Here is a 13,705-nt window from a genome sequence, read left to right as displayed (position 1 = left end):
AATACCTCATTCTAGACTGGACGTGGTGGCTCACGCATGTAATCCCAGCACTTTGGGAGGCCAAGGCAGGCAGATCTCTTGAGGTCAGGAGTTCAAGATCAGCCTGGCCAACATGGTGAAACCCTGTCTCTATTAAAAATACAAAAATTAGCCAGGTGTGATGGCACATGCCTGTAATCCCAGCTACCTGGGAGGCTAAGGCACGAGCATCGTTTGAACCCAGGAGGTGGAGGTTGCGGTGAGCTGGGATCGCACTACTGCACTCCAGCCTGGACAACAGAGTGAGATTCTGTCTCAAAAACAAAAACAAAAAACCAATTGTACCTGTCCAATCCATGTCCTAGTGCAAGTCAACAGGGACCCTCCATTCCAGGTGGACAGGACACCTTAAACCACCTTGTCCATTAAGTCTATCAACAAATCCACAGAGTTCTCTCTACTTTCTAGCTGTGTGACTTTAGCCAAAATATTCAAACTTTCTGTGGGTCAGTTTCTTTATCTCTACAGTAGCAATAAGAGTAGTATTTAACTCACAGTGTTGCTATAAGGATTAAAATTAATATGGACAAAGTATCTTAAAGTGGTGCCTGCTGCATAGTAAGCACATATTAAAAGTTGCTCCAATTGGTATTATGATCAGGCTAGATTCATGAAGGATACAAAGATAAATTAGATGCAAATTGTTACCCTTAACGAACTTCCAGATTAGTAGAGTGGTAAGTAATATAACCACATACTGTCCATGGTAGATGGGGGAAGGATATAGGGAGACGATGAAACGTCTGCCCTTTGCCCCATGTTCTGTCATTTCTACCTCTCTAGCACTTTCCCAAGAAAAACTGTGATCAGAACTCAATGGTCAGAAAATCCTTGATTGAGCCACATTTTACAAGTAGTCAGATGACTATGCCTTAAAGATAAGTGACCACAAATGATGTTCTGTCTTTTCCTTCTTAGGCAGGGTATGGCTCCAAGGGTCAGGCAGTTAACATCATCCATGTAGCTGGCTGGGTTAAGACTCAGGGTCTGCTTCTCAAACCTGGCCATCTTAGCAGCAGGGAGAAGCAAGCTTCATTTGTGACTTAACCCTTAGCCAACATCCAACTCAGTCTTGTTGGTTTGTTTTTCCCCAAAGAACCCTCAGAAATGAGCATTTGCCCATAATCAAATGGTAATCTGTTCCACATTCTATCACTGCTCTGAATATGTAGATTCCGGGTTAAGAACCTCAAGGGAACGAAGTATGAGTAGTAGGATTCAAGCACTAAGACCGTATCTGAACTCCTGACCATAGAGAGCAAAGAGGGTCATGGCAGACTGTGTGCTGTGGAAGCATATCTTTGCCTAGTGGGAGGAGAAAATCAGGGAAGGCTTCCTGAAAGAGGTGGCATTTGAGCTGAGACTGTAAGGATGAGTAGTATACGCTTAGACAGTGGGACCCTCAAAGAATTCTGAACACTAGCACAGTTAAACCAAAACACAACTTAAATTTTTTAAAATGACCACATTAGGGGGTGGTCTTTTTTTGAGACAGCAAATTAGCCAGCATCCCGCCTCTGGATTTGAGGGCCTTGGGCAATCTGGATACTGGGGAACTAGTCTCTAGGTAGGGTAGGTAATGATCAGTAGGCTCTCTCTCAGTTTCAGTGGAATTTCCATTCCCACCTCCATTACTCAAATTCCTTTTTTCTGATTTTTGTACTCAGTTTCATGGCTATTTGAGACATAAGAAGGGGGTACCCTGCACAGAGGGAACAAGTAGCCCAGTCACTAGAAATGGACAACCTCAAGTGTATTGATAGAATAAGTCAAAGGCATTCCTTGCACTTCTTCACTTGCCACATCCTCCAAGGTCAGTCAGGTTCCCTCCTTCCTTCTCCACTGAATCTATCCTAGGAGAGTTCCACCTATAACCTCTCATCTCCTGAATCCATCGATAATTTTGAGTCTTCATGCTATCAGGCCTCTCCTTGGTAGGAAACAGGCTCTTTTCCTTTGCCTTCTGGGACACCCCTCTCTCCTGGTTCTTCTTCCCTCTCTCTGACAACCCCTCCTCAGCTCCCGCTTTTAAGGCAACGTCACTGTTTATTTCTAGGCATCTTGGGAAAGTCTCTATTCAGTACACACAGGGCTGAAGCCCAGGCCCAGGGTAATCTAGCAGAGGCACTGCCTCTGATAGGCCCACACCACTTACATCCCAACTAGCACCCACCAGATGGTGGTAGAATCTGTATGCAAAGAGGAAGTGAAACTGTCAGAGAGAAGAGGGTAGGAGAAGAATGGAGAGTAAAAGCTCAGGGTGAGGGAAGCGGAGATATGGTTATAAAAGGAAGTTGAGTCAGGGAGGAAATTTCAGATAAAGCAGTTGAATATTCATTTGGGGAACAGGTTGAATTTTTTTTTTTTTTTTTTGGAGACTGAGTCTCACTCTGTTGCCCAGGCTGGAGTCCAATGACACAATCTCAGCTCACTGCAACCTCCCCACCTCCTGGGTTCAAGTGATTTTCCTGCCTCAGCCTCCTGAGTAGCTGGGATTACAGGCATGCACCACCACGCCCGCCTAATTTTGTATTTTTAGTAGAGACGGGGTTTCACCATGTTGGCCAGGCTGGTCTCAAACTCCTGACCTCCTGATCCACCCACCTCAGCCTCCCAAAGTGCTGGGATTACAGGTGTGAACCACCGCGCCTGGCCCCATCACAGACTTTTGAGTGCAATGCCAACAGGTTAGAAGCAGGCTTCAGGAGGGTTAAACCAGTTTTATGTGCAGAATGGTGGGAGGGAGAAGCAGACACACTAGGGATTGGTACACACGTAGCAAAGCCCTGCTGCCTGCTGTGCAGTCACCTCATCTAAATTCCTTCCCTCTTCTGTGTCACTGAAGTCTTTCCTACTTCATAGCTTGACTCTATAAAGCTGTCCTTGATGGCTGTGGCCCACCTGATGTCCATGTTCATAAAACTTTCTGGACCATACAATGAACATACCATTCTCTCTGTAGAGAGACTCAAAGGACGTACAGACTCTGACCCTATCCTTCATTTGTTAGATGCATGAACCCAATCAGAATAGAAGCTCTCGCATACTACATTTCAGTCACCTGGCAGCACTAGGTTGTGTACAATGTAAAGATACACTAGATGCTTTCAGAAACAGATGGGCTTTGGGATATTTATTCTTTTCCAGAGTGACAGATTCTGCCACATGTCTCTCCAGCTAGAAGACTACATTTCTTAGCCTTCTTTGAAGCTAGGCCATTGTAACTATGTTTTTGCCAAAGGAATGTGAACAGCAGTAATGTGGGCAGCCAGCCTAAAAGGTAACTACTTGCTCTGAACTTCTTTTTTTCTTTCCCTCAATCTTGAACAAGGACATGCAAGCAACCTGGCTTCTACTGTACAGATGAGGACAAAGCCTCAGGGGGATGGTAGAGCAACAAGATGGAAAGAACCCGGGTCCCAGAATGACCTTGTGGAACAGAGTCCTCCCACCAGCCCCAGACCAACCAGACTTTTATCAGAGAGAAAAATAAACTACCTTATTTAAACCACTATACGTAAAAATCTCTAATTCAGCAGTTAAGCCTCTAGTTAATACATTTCCCCAAATCCATTCTCTCCATCTTCTTTAATACAATAATTCTGATTTTTGAACTGGGCATATTATGTCTCAGCTAATAGGCTGTACTTTCCATCCTCCTTTGTACCTATGTGCAACCACATTATTAAGTTGTGGCCAAAGAAGTATAAAAATTGTTATATGAAACTTCCGAGTAATCCCCTTATAAAGTAGTCAGTGACCTTCTTCCTACTTCATTTTTCCCACTGTCTGGAATGTGAATATAATGGCTGTAGCTCAAGCAGTTATTTTGAACCATGAAGTTACATGCTAAGAACTGTGAAAAACCAGAAGGGCAGGATCCAGGGGCCCTGGTGACCAAGGAGCCTCCACACCAGTTCTGGATTACCTGTTTCTCAGTTTCTTTCCATAGAGAGAAACTTTTATCTTGTTGAAGCTATTAATGTTTGCTTGTTGTATGCAGCTGAACTTAATCCTAACAACAGAGACATCCACTAACAGATATGAGCTTCTGGGACTCAACACTTCACACCCCAGCTTGATTGTTGGATATCCTTCTTAGCAGAAGAAAAGGAAAATCACTACTTCCCAAAGTTGCTAAAGTAAGAGGCCAGTTTCCGTTCCTTCTGACCACCATCCGCTTGGCTTTTGTGCTCACTGAAGCAGCTCTACAGGGAGGCCCTTGGCTGACAAACTCCCAGTCCGTGGGCCCAGCAGGCCACAACAATGGTGGCTCACACTAGGGGACCATAACATATGTGGCATCATAAAAGAAGAGGGATGGGAGTGGGGAGGCTGATGTGACCCAGCTCTGATGGGTCAGTAAGCAAGAACAGAACGCTACGAGGTGGGCGCTGGTCACTGCAAATTTAGGTCAATACAGACAGGGAGGAAATAAGGCAACCTCTCCCTCTAGGTTGTGGTTTCTCTGCTTCCCCACAATTGCTCTGGCCAGATGGCGGCCTCCTCCCCTGTAACCCAACCCCAGGCGGCAAAGGTGGAAGCCAGATCTAAGAACTGGGGGAGCTTAGACTCAGCACCCACCCCTATCCACAGTCTTGCAGAACTTGGGTGATCCCTGCCTCTCCCAGCCTCACTCTCCCCATCTGTAAAGCGGGCGGCAGGCATCGACAGCTCTTTGGGCCTTTCCTCCAAGCCGGCGAAGGTCTGGGCACTGCGCTCCCCATCCTGGCCTCACCTCTGCCAGAGCTGCCTCCACGGACATCTTTTCCGACCCCCTCCCCCTCCCTCTCCCCTGCTCCTCGTTCCCCCATCCTCGGTCCCCCAACCCGGGTCTCCCCTCCCGCAACCCCTCGCCCTCCCGCAGCCTCACCCTCCTCCGACAGGTAGCGCAGGTCGTAGAACTCCCCCGCAAAGGTGCCGTAGGAGGAGTCGTGGCGCTGCACCGCCTCGTCGGCGCCCGTGTCCCCCCGCGCGCGGCCCCGGGGTCCCCGGCCCCCCGGGCCCGCACCGTCGTCCGCTGGGCTGGCTGCGCAGGCGGCGGGTCCCGTCAGCAACAGCAGGAGCAGCGGCGTCCAGACCCTCGGGTGCTGCCGGAGCGGCCGCGCCATCGCTGCGCACAGATCCCGCAGCCAGGCCGCTCGGGCCGCAGCTGGGGCGCCGCGGGCGCGGGCCGGGACTGAGCCGCCGCGGAGGCCACCAGCACGCGCCCGCGCAGCCGCGGAGCCTCCCGCACCCCCGCCTCCCTGTCTCGGTCTGCGCATCCTCGCTCCAGCCCCGCAGCCTCCCTCTTCCTCTTGGAACCCCCTCCTCCCCCTACCAGACTCTCCTTCCTAGCAGCTTCCCTTCTCCTGTCCTTCTTTCCATTCTCCCCATCTCCCCGACTTCCCTCCACTCCGGCAGATTTGGCCCTTCTACCCCCTTGCTACTCGGGAGTGTGGTCCGCGGACCGGCAGCATCAGCATCACCTGGAAGCTTGTTAGCCTCACTAAGGCCCCATTCCAGACCCATGAAGCTGGATGTTCATTTCACCAAAATTCCCAGGACATCCCAATGCACGTTCAATTTATGAAACACTCCTCCAGAGAGTTTACCCTGGACACACCTGGTCAGTGCTGCCTCCTCAACCTTGTGCCGGCGCTTTTTGGCTTACATAAAGCACTTGCTAGACCTGTTATTTCTTGGATCATCACAGAAGGAACTTGAAATTCCAACACCCCCACTATAGAGCTAGGTAAACTGAGGTGTTTAGAGACAGAGAAAAAACTGGAACCTAGATCTCCAGACTGGATTCACCTGCTTCCTCTCCAGGCTCTTGCGGTGTGTAAACAACAGAGGCTGGTGCCAGTAGGTAACCTGTCTCTCTTCAAAACTACGCTTCTGGTTTACTCTATTTCCCTGCAGCAAGCACGCACAGGCCTTGGAAGGCCCATGTCTGAGGGCCATGCTGAATTGTTGATTTTTCTCAAATCCATTCCTGCTGCTTGCAATTCAGTTTTGGCTATTTACTCAGCCATCCATTGATTCACACCAAGCATTTGCTTTATGCCAGGTCCCGGGGTTTTCTTCTGATGATGGTTGTTGGGGTGATATATTCGAATTGCTAAGCTGTTTGCCATTAGAGACGCGGACACAATTCCTTTCATGCTGGTGTTGCAGAGCCAGCATTTTAACCTGCTTTTCCTATTATTTTATTTTATTGCATAAACAAAATAATTATGGAGGCAGAAAAGCATAGAGGTAGCAAATGCAGACCTAGAAGTCAGACTGCCTGATCTCTTATGATTAGTCATCGACGTGATGCAATGAAGATTAGGCAAGATCATAGAGGTAAGGATCAATAGAGTTCAGTGCTATAAGCGGCATGCACACTTGTACACAATATTATGAAATGTTAATATTGAAAAGGAAACTAGTGATCTTAACCCTTTATGGCCTGGTTGACTGAGAGATAAGGGTAGTGCTGTTGAAATAGGGGGCACATGATGGGTGACTTAGAGGTCAGGTATTTTCTATTAAGTATCAGCTAACAGTGGGCTGTCCAACTGGAGTTTAAACATGTTAATCCTGATGGCTGAATTGAGGTGTAATTCATGAAAACCTTGGGCTTCACTAGGTCCCCCAACATAGTAGTTGTCACAAAAAATAGATGAGATTTATTTGAAAAAGGTAAGATGAACTATGATTACTTGAAAAAATCAAGAGACTTCTTCCCAAAAAGCATAGCTTGGCAATGCATAACATTCTAAAAAAGCTAATCCAACAGATTGAAAATCTGTTAAAGTGTAGTCCTTCAAAAAAAAAAAAAATTGAAATTTCTTTCTGTTCTTCTCTCTCTGTTCACCAGGGAAGGTACGGTCAATTTAAAATGGAACAAGGTTTAGCCAAAAAAAGAAAGCATTAGACTTTGATTTCAGTGTAGATTCTCTGGTTTGGGAATACAAGCTTTTACCTTTTACTTTTCTTTTTATTCCCTTCATTTCGGTTACTGAAATTAATAATGGTGCACAAATAGAAGGCAAATGAAAACCAGGCCATTCTTCTCCTCGTAAATTAATCTGATACAAAAACACGTGGGCAGCCGGGCATGGTGGCTGATGCCTGTAATCCCAGCACTTTGGGAGACCAAGGCGGGCGGATCACAAGGTCAGAAGATTGAGACCATCCTGGCTAACTTGGCGAAACCCCGTCTCTACTAAAAATACAAAAAATTAGCCGGGCATGGTGGCGGGCGCCTGTAGTCCCAGCTACACGGGAGGCTGAGGCAGGAGAATGGCGTGAACCCGGAAGGTGGAGATTGCAGTGAGCTGAGACCCCCCCCAAAAAACAAAAACAAAACAAAACAATACCCGTGGGCTTTCTATATTGCTTTCATGGGGGAATTTTGGGGACGGTTTGCAACTACAGCCTAAAATGAAGTTTGCAGGTAATCTGTAGATTTCAGTTCTCTCTCTACTCATGTAGACTCACAGGGGGCCACAGATAGGCTTCAGGGGTGATATGAGGACCTTATGAAAGTGCTGGAATAATGCTGTGATGTATGGGTTTTTCTAGGGAGAAAACCCATAGTTTTTTTTTATGAATTATTTTTTCCATGTTCAAAGTTTTCTTTTTTTTTTAATGTACTTTAAGTTCTGGGATACATGTGCAAAACGTACAGGTTTGTTATGTGTGCCATGGTGGTTTGCTGCACCTATCAACCCATCATCCAGGTTTTAAGCCCTGCATACATTAGGTATTTGTCCTAATGCTCTCCCTCCCCTTGCCTCCCACCCCACAACAGGCCTTGGTGTGTGATGTTCCCCTCCCTGTGTCCATGTGTTCTCACTGCTCAACTCCCACTTATGAGTGAGAACATGCGGTATTTGGGAAAACCTATAGCTTTTATGGATCGTTCAAAGCCTTATGCTTTCTCAGTGCCTAGCAACCTATTCGGCCGCTTCCATTTCATGAGATTCTTTCCCATTAACTCAAATTGCTTTTGGGGATTTTCTTACTCTGTGTGTTTTCTGACAAGATTTATGCCCTGGAAAGACTGGAGGCAGACCTATTCCAACCCTAAGCACATGCTCCTCTCTTAGTTACATCCTAGGTTTGCAGAGACCCTCTGTTCCCCACCAATGTGACTCTACTGGACAGCTAAGAAATATTGTAGTTTCCTCGACTGTGCAAATTTTCTGGGGAGGAACTTTGCCTGAACGTTCTGAGACCACTGGCTGCACAAGAGCTGGCCATTCAAACAAAAACTTAGAGATGAACCAGATTTAAATTCATTTTCATCTTAAAAAGAAAAACAGTACCTTTATTTTCTCTCCACCTCAAAGCCATTTCTCTGAAACAACCTTTTTTGTGATTAAAAACTCCCGCAAATCAGTGCTGCATCTTGGTATCTGATGAGTAACTGATTTGCCCAGGCTTCTGACTGTTTAGTATATATAATTTTTTACTTTGGGTTTTGTAAGAAATAAAAGCTGATTGTGGCAGTTCCTTAGAAAGTTAAACATGGAGTTTCCATATGACCCAGCAATTCCAAGAGAATTTAAAATAGATGTTCACGCAAAAACTTGTACACAAATGTTCATAACAATATTATTATTATTATTTTCTGAGATGGAGTTTCACTCTTGTTGCCCAGGCTGGAGTGCAACGGCACAATCTTGGCTCACCACAACCTCTGCCTCCTGGGCTCAAGCGTTTCTCCTGCCTCAGCCTCCCTAGTGGCTGGGATTACAGGCATGTGCCACCACGCCTGGGTAATTTTGTATTTTTACTAGAGATGGGCTTTCTCCATGTTGGTCAGGCTGGCCTCGAACTCCTGACCTCAGGTGATCTGCCCGCCTCGGCCTCCCAAAGTGCTGGGATTACAGGTGTGAACTACCGCACCCAGCCTAACAATATTATTCATAATAGCCAAAAAGCAGAAGCAACCCAAATATCTATCAACTGATGCAACTGATGACTGGATAAGCCAAATATGGTATATCCATATAATAACACATTATTCAGCCATAAAAAGGAGTGCAGTTCTGATACATGCTACAACATGGATGAATCTTGAAGACACTATGTTAAGTGAAAGAAGCCAATCACAAGACTATACATTGTTTGATTTTGTTTATATGAAATTTCCAGAAGAAGCAAATTCATAGACAGAAAGTAGATTAGTGGTTGCCAGGTGATGCTGGGGGTCAGAATCAGTAGTGACTGCTAACAGATACGGGATTCCTTTTGGCATGATGGAAATGTTCTGGAGTGAGATAGTGGTATGGTCTGCACAACATTGTGAATGCATTAGAAACCACTGAATTGTATGCTTTAACATGGTTATAGTGATGAATTTTGAGTTTTTAAAACTGTAATTTCTGAGATGGTGAAAGGTAAATATGATATCAGAATATTCCTTTGCTATATTCCTGGGGAATATAAAATTCTGGGTACATGCAAGTGGGATCTTCTGAATGCCCTAGGATCTCAAACTCTTCAAACATAGAATTTCCTATGCAGTCTACAACCCATAAAGCTGTGGGTTGCAGGTTTCCCAGACCCCTTGCAGTAACGTTCCACGCCCACTGGGAATCTGCAGCCTACAGTTTGGAGCCCTAGCTCTGGAATGACTATGTCAGTAAGCTGATTGTTTCCCCCTGGACATAAGGTGTGTGTTGTGTGCCCATATGGTGCTGTTGTTTGGGTTTAAAATATATAAAAAATGTGAAACAATTGTGCCAATTCATTTTCATCCCTATGAATCCATCCAGTACAATTTCATCTTCTCAGTCACAATGCCAAGCACCCATCATTCACTTAAATAGGCAAATAACCAGGACAACTGCTGAAACCATGGAATCCTCTTATTTTACTGGTTAGAGGTGAGCTGCCAAAGGTACTGGGTTTTCAAATACAGTAACAGCCAACTTGTTTGTGGTCAGACTTCCAGTGACGCCAACCTTCAGAAACTTCAATGTCTGTGAACTCAGGGGGAAGTGGGGAAGAAGCAGGAAGCCCGGAGCCTCCTGGAAACACTGGCCAAAAAGCCCATGCATCCCTCCTTGGAAACCAAGCAAATCTGACACATATGAAATACTGGCTTTCCTGGCTTCCCCAAGAAACCTTCAGCTTTGCCCTGGAGGTTTCCATCAGCGAGCAGGAGGTGAAGAGCAGAAGCCTCAGAAAGCAGGTTAGAAGAGGAAGAGGGTGCTGGGTTGGCAAGAAGTGACAGCCCCATATTGTACGGGAACATATTTTGTATCATGTGCACAAGATAAAGAACAGCTAAAGCTGTTTTAAAAGTATAGCCGGGGGACATGGGGGTAAAAGGCCCCAAACGCTACAATTGCCCCGGATAGCTCCACTGATAGAGCAGAGAGCAGTAAAAAAACCATCAGTCAGAAGAGCATAATATCCTATAAAAGGCCAAGCCAAGCCCTACACATATTGATAGCTCTTAATGATATCACTGCACCATACCAAGGTACAAAAGGGGCTGATGTTTATAATTGTGACCATGACTCATCAAGAAAAGGTTAAATACTCTCCAGTATACTCTGTTTACTAAGGCAGGGAAGTGTGTAATACATTTTAGAAAGATTTCCCTCAAAACAAAAAAATATTAAAATTTTAAAGATTCAGCACTTAAAGGGTTAATCCTCGGTTATCTGAATATTCGCGTACATTCCTCATTTTACAACAATACTAGTAAATGAGGCATTACCTTTTTTATAGTCATTAGTATCAAATTATTGGCACCATTCAGTTTTAAGGAGAGGGACAGGAGAGCAAACTATACAACATAAAAATACAGTTCTGATACAAATATATGAGATCAGTTCCTCTTAACAAGTGGTCAGAAGAAATGAATGAACATTTTACACACAAGGAAATACAACTAGTAAATCATCACATGGAAAAGTGCTCAGCCTTGCTAGCAATTAATGAAATAAAACAACTCTTCAAGAACAACTATACATACCTATTAAACTAGCGAAAATAAATAAAAATGGCAAAACCCAATACTGGCAGAGCTATTGGTAAATAGAAATGCTTATACATTGCTGGTGGCATCATAAATTGTCAAGGGGATTCAAGCATTCAGAGGGGGTGGGGAGGCTAAACTAGATGACCTTTAAGGTCCTTCCAACCCAAAGATTGGATCTTTCTAGAAAGCAATCTGGCAATATAAAACAAGAGCTATAAAATACTTCATGCTCTTTGACCTTGTAATCCCTCTTTGGAGATATTCCTAAGGGAATCATCCAAAAGAAGGAGCAGTTTTTTTTGTTTGTTTTGTTTGTTTTTTTTTACAGACATTCATAGCAGCACTATTTATAAGAGTGAAAAATTAGATATAACTCAAATATCTAATAATGGGGTGAAGTGAGGTTAACCATGTTACATGGATATAAAGACATTTAAATTGGTGAGAGTAGAATCTGTGTTGATAAGAGGAGACAAGTGTTAGGCGGAGAAGTAAAACAAAAGATAATGTACACAATGATCATAGCTATGTAAAAATATGTGTGTATTCATTGAGAAAGCTAGAGAACTAATTTAGAGGGATATTTTGTGGTTAGGGGGTTCCTTTATTCTTGCAAAGTTGTTCAAGTGCATTAATAAAAATTTAAAAACACATTTCTTGAAACTATATAAAAAGAGCAAAATTTCTTCTGATCAAGATTCTATCAATAGGACATGAATTGATCAACTTTAGAAATAATTTTCCTTGATAGAACTCCCAAATAAATCTTCCTGATATTGAATCATCTTAACCTTGTAAGGATTTTTAGACAACGTAAGCTACTATTTCCTATTTTGGGTTCAATGATAAATTCTATTTATTCCAAATAATATCATATCCAAAGAGTTCACAAGTTAAATTATATTTCAGATTAATCTGAAGTACCTTCAGTCATAGTGATATGTAACTTTCTTTTTTTAGTTCATCTACTCACATCTGAATACAAATGAATGTTAAAGACTTTATAAGATCTGTGTATTTATCAGTGTAAATGAAAAACCAGCAATAAAGAATTATTCTTTCATTAAAAATGACTCTTTAACAAACAGTCAAAGCTCGGTGCAAGTTTCAATCATACAAAATCAAATGGTTGAAATTGATAGTAAAGAATCCCACATCGTATTAACCCCTGTGGTTATTAACAGATACACACAGGTACTTCTGAAAAGGAATCCTGTTTTCCTATCTTTCTTTTCCTAGACTTATCAAATCCTGTCTCAACTACATAGAGTAATAGAAAAACTCTAATGCTTAGGAGACATAAAATAACTTTTCCCTTAAAAGTCAAGCCAGAAATTGGCTTCAACTAACCATGGAGACCTGGGCGAACAGAGCACACATTTGTATGTTGTGCTAGAGTGAGCACACAAAGCCCGAAGAAAGAAGACGGACAGAAGGCACCATGCCATCTTCCAGGTGACAAGGGGAGAATTTCACAGTTCGGTCATCAATAGTCTTTTCATCATTTTCTCTCTCTCCAGTTCCTGCCGGAGTGTCTCCGCACTAAAAAAAATATATATAACAAAATAGTGAGACAATCCCTCAAAAACTGCAGAAGCAGACAGCTTAAGTATCATCTCCCAGGTTCTTTCCTGATCTCAGTGTTGGACTTTCTTTTTTAGGCTCCTTGAGGACTCCCTAAATTTGCTAGCATTACAGTGATCTGAAATTGGCTACGTATTCGTTTCTCAGTCCCACCAGGCTGAGAGTTCCTGACTGACTATATGTCATTCATCTCTAAACCTCCAGAGCCTTGCACAGTATCTGGTGCATGGCAGCCACTCGGTAGTCTCTTTTTTTTTTTTTTTTTTTTTTTTGAGATGGAGTCTCACTCTGTCGCCCAGGCTGGAGTGCAGTGGCGCAATCTTGGCTCACCACAACCTCCACCTCCCAGGTTCAAGTGATTCTTCTGTCTCAGCCTCCAGCATAGCTGGGATTACAGGCACATGCCACCATGCCAAACTAATTTTTTGTATTTTAGTAGAGACAGAGTTTCACCGTATTGCCCAGGCTGGTCTCGAACTCCTGAGCTCAGGCAATCCACCTGCCTCGGCCTCCCAAAGTGCTAGGATTATAGGCATGAGCCACCGCACCTGGCCCTCGGTAAAGTCTTTCAAATGAAGATGTCCAGGGGTTAGATTTATTTAAATCATGCTTTAAATTGGTTTCATATGCATTTTCTCACAGGCTTTCATTTGATGAATATCTGAGGGAATGTTGTAACAAATAATTAATTATATTTTAATGAGTAAAATTGAATGAAGTAAAATTGGCTGTTTTAAGAAGCTGCCTCTGACTTTTTGGACCTCAGATCCAGTTGCATATCTATGTAACCTGCCTCCACTGTTTAAACACACACACACACACACACACACACACACACACAGTAAATATACATCTTTTCATTGTTTTTAGTTACAGATGGGGCCTTGCTATGTTGCCCAGGCTGGACTTGAACTCCTGAACTCCTGGCCTCAACTGATCCTCTCACCTCTGCCTCCTAAGTAGCTGGGATGACAGGCATAAGCCACAATGCCTGGCAAAATACACATCTTTAAAGGCACTAACCAAGTTTAATAATTTCATTTAGGGTAGAAAACACAGTTTCTACTGTAGCCAACAAGGCCCTACGCAGTCTGGCCTTAACCCACAACT

General features: G+C 43.9%; 2 protein-coding genes across 2 annotated transcripts in view; both read right to left on the bottom strand.

Moving 5' to 3' along the window:
• FRRS1L (ferric chelate reductase 1 like) overlaps nucleotides 1–5,303 on the bottom strand; it is a 32,057-nt gene extending 26,754 nt beyond the window's left edge. Inside the window, exon 1 of the mRNA XM_025360159.1 lies at nucleotides 4,913–5,303. Coding sequence (XP_025215944.1) covers nucleotides 4,913–5,303 — 391 coding nt within the window. The remainder of the gene's footprint in view (nucleotides 1–4,912) is intronic.
• A 4,566-nt stretch (nucleotides 5,304–9,869) lies between these two features.
• Nucleotides 9,870–13,705, bottom strand: part of EPB41L4B (erythrocyte membrane protein band 4.1 like 4B) — a 157,908-nt gene continuing 154,072 nt past the window's right edge. Inside the window, exon 26 of the mRNA XM_025360668.1 lies at nucleotides 9,870–12,553. Within this exon, the coding sequence (XP_025216453.1) occupies nucleotides 12,484–12,553 (70 nt within the window). The 3' untranslated portion in view covers nucleotides 9,870–12,483. The remainder of the gene's footprint in view (nucleotides 12,554–13,705) is intronic.

The sequence above is a fragment of the Theropithecus gelada genome, chromosome 15 (genome assembly GCF_003255815.1).
Source record: "Theropithecus gelada isolate Dixy chromosome 15, Tgel_1.0, whole genome shotgun sequence".
Classification (NCBI taxonomy): Eukaryota; Metazoa; Chordata; class Mammalia; order Primates; family Cercopithecidae; genus Theropithecus; species Theropithecus gelada.
This window is presented reverse-complemented; position numbering and strand designations above follow the sequence as displayed.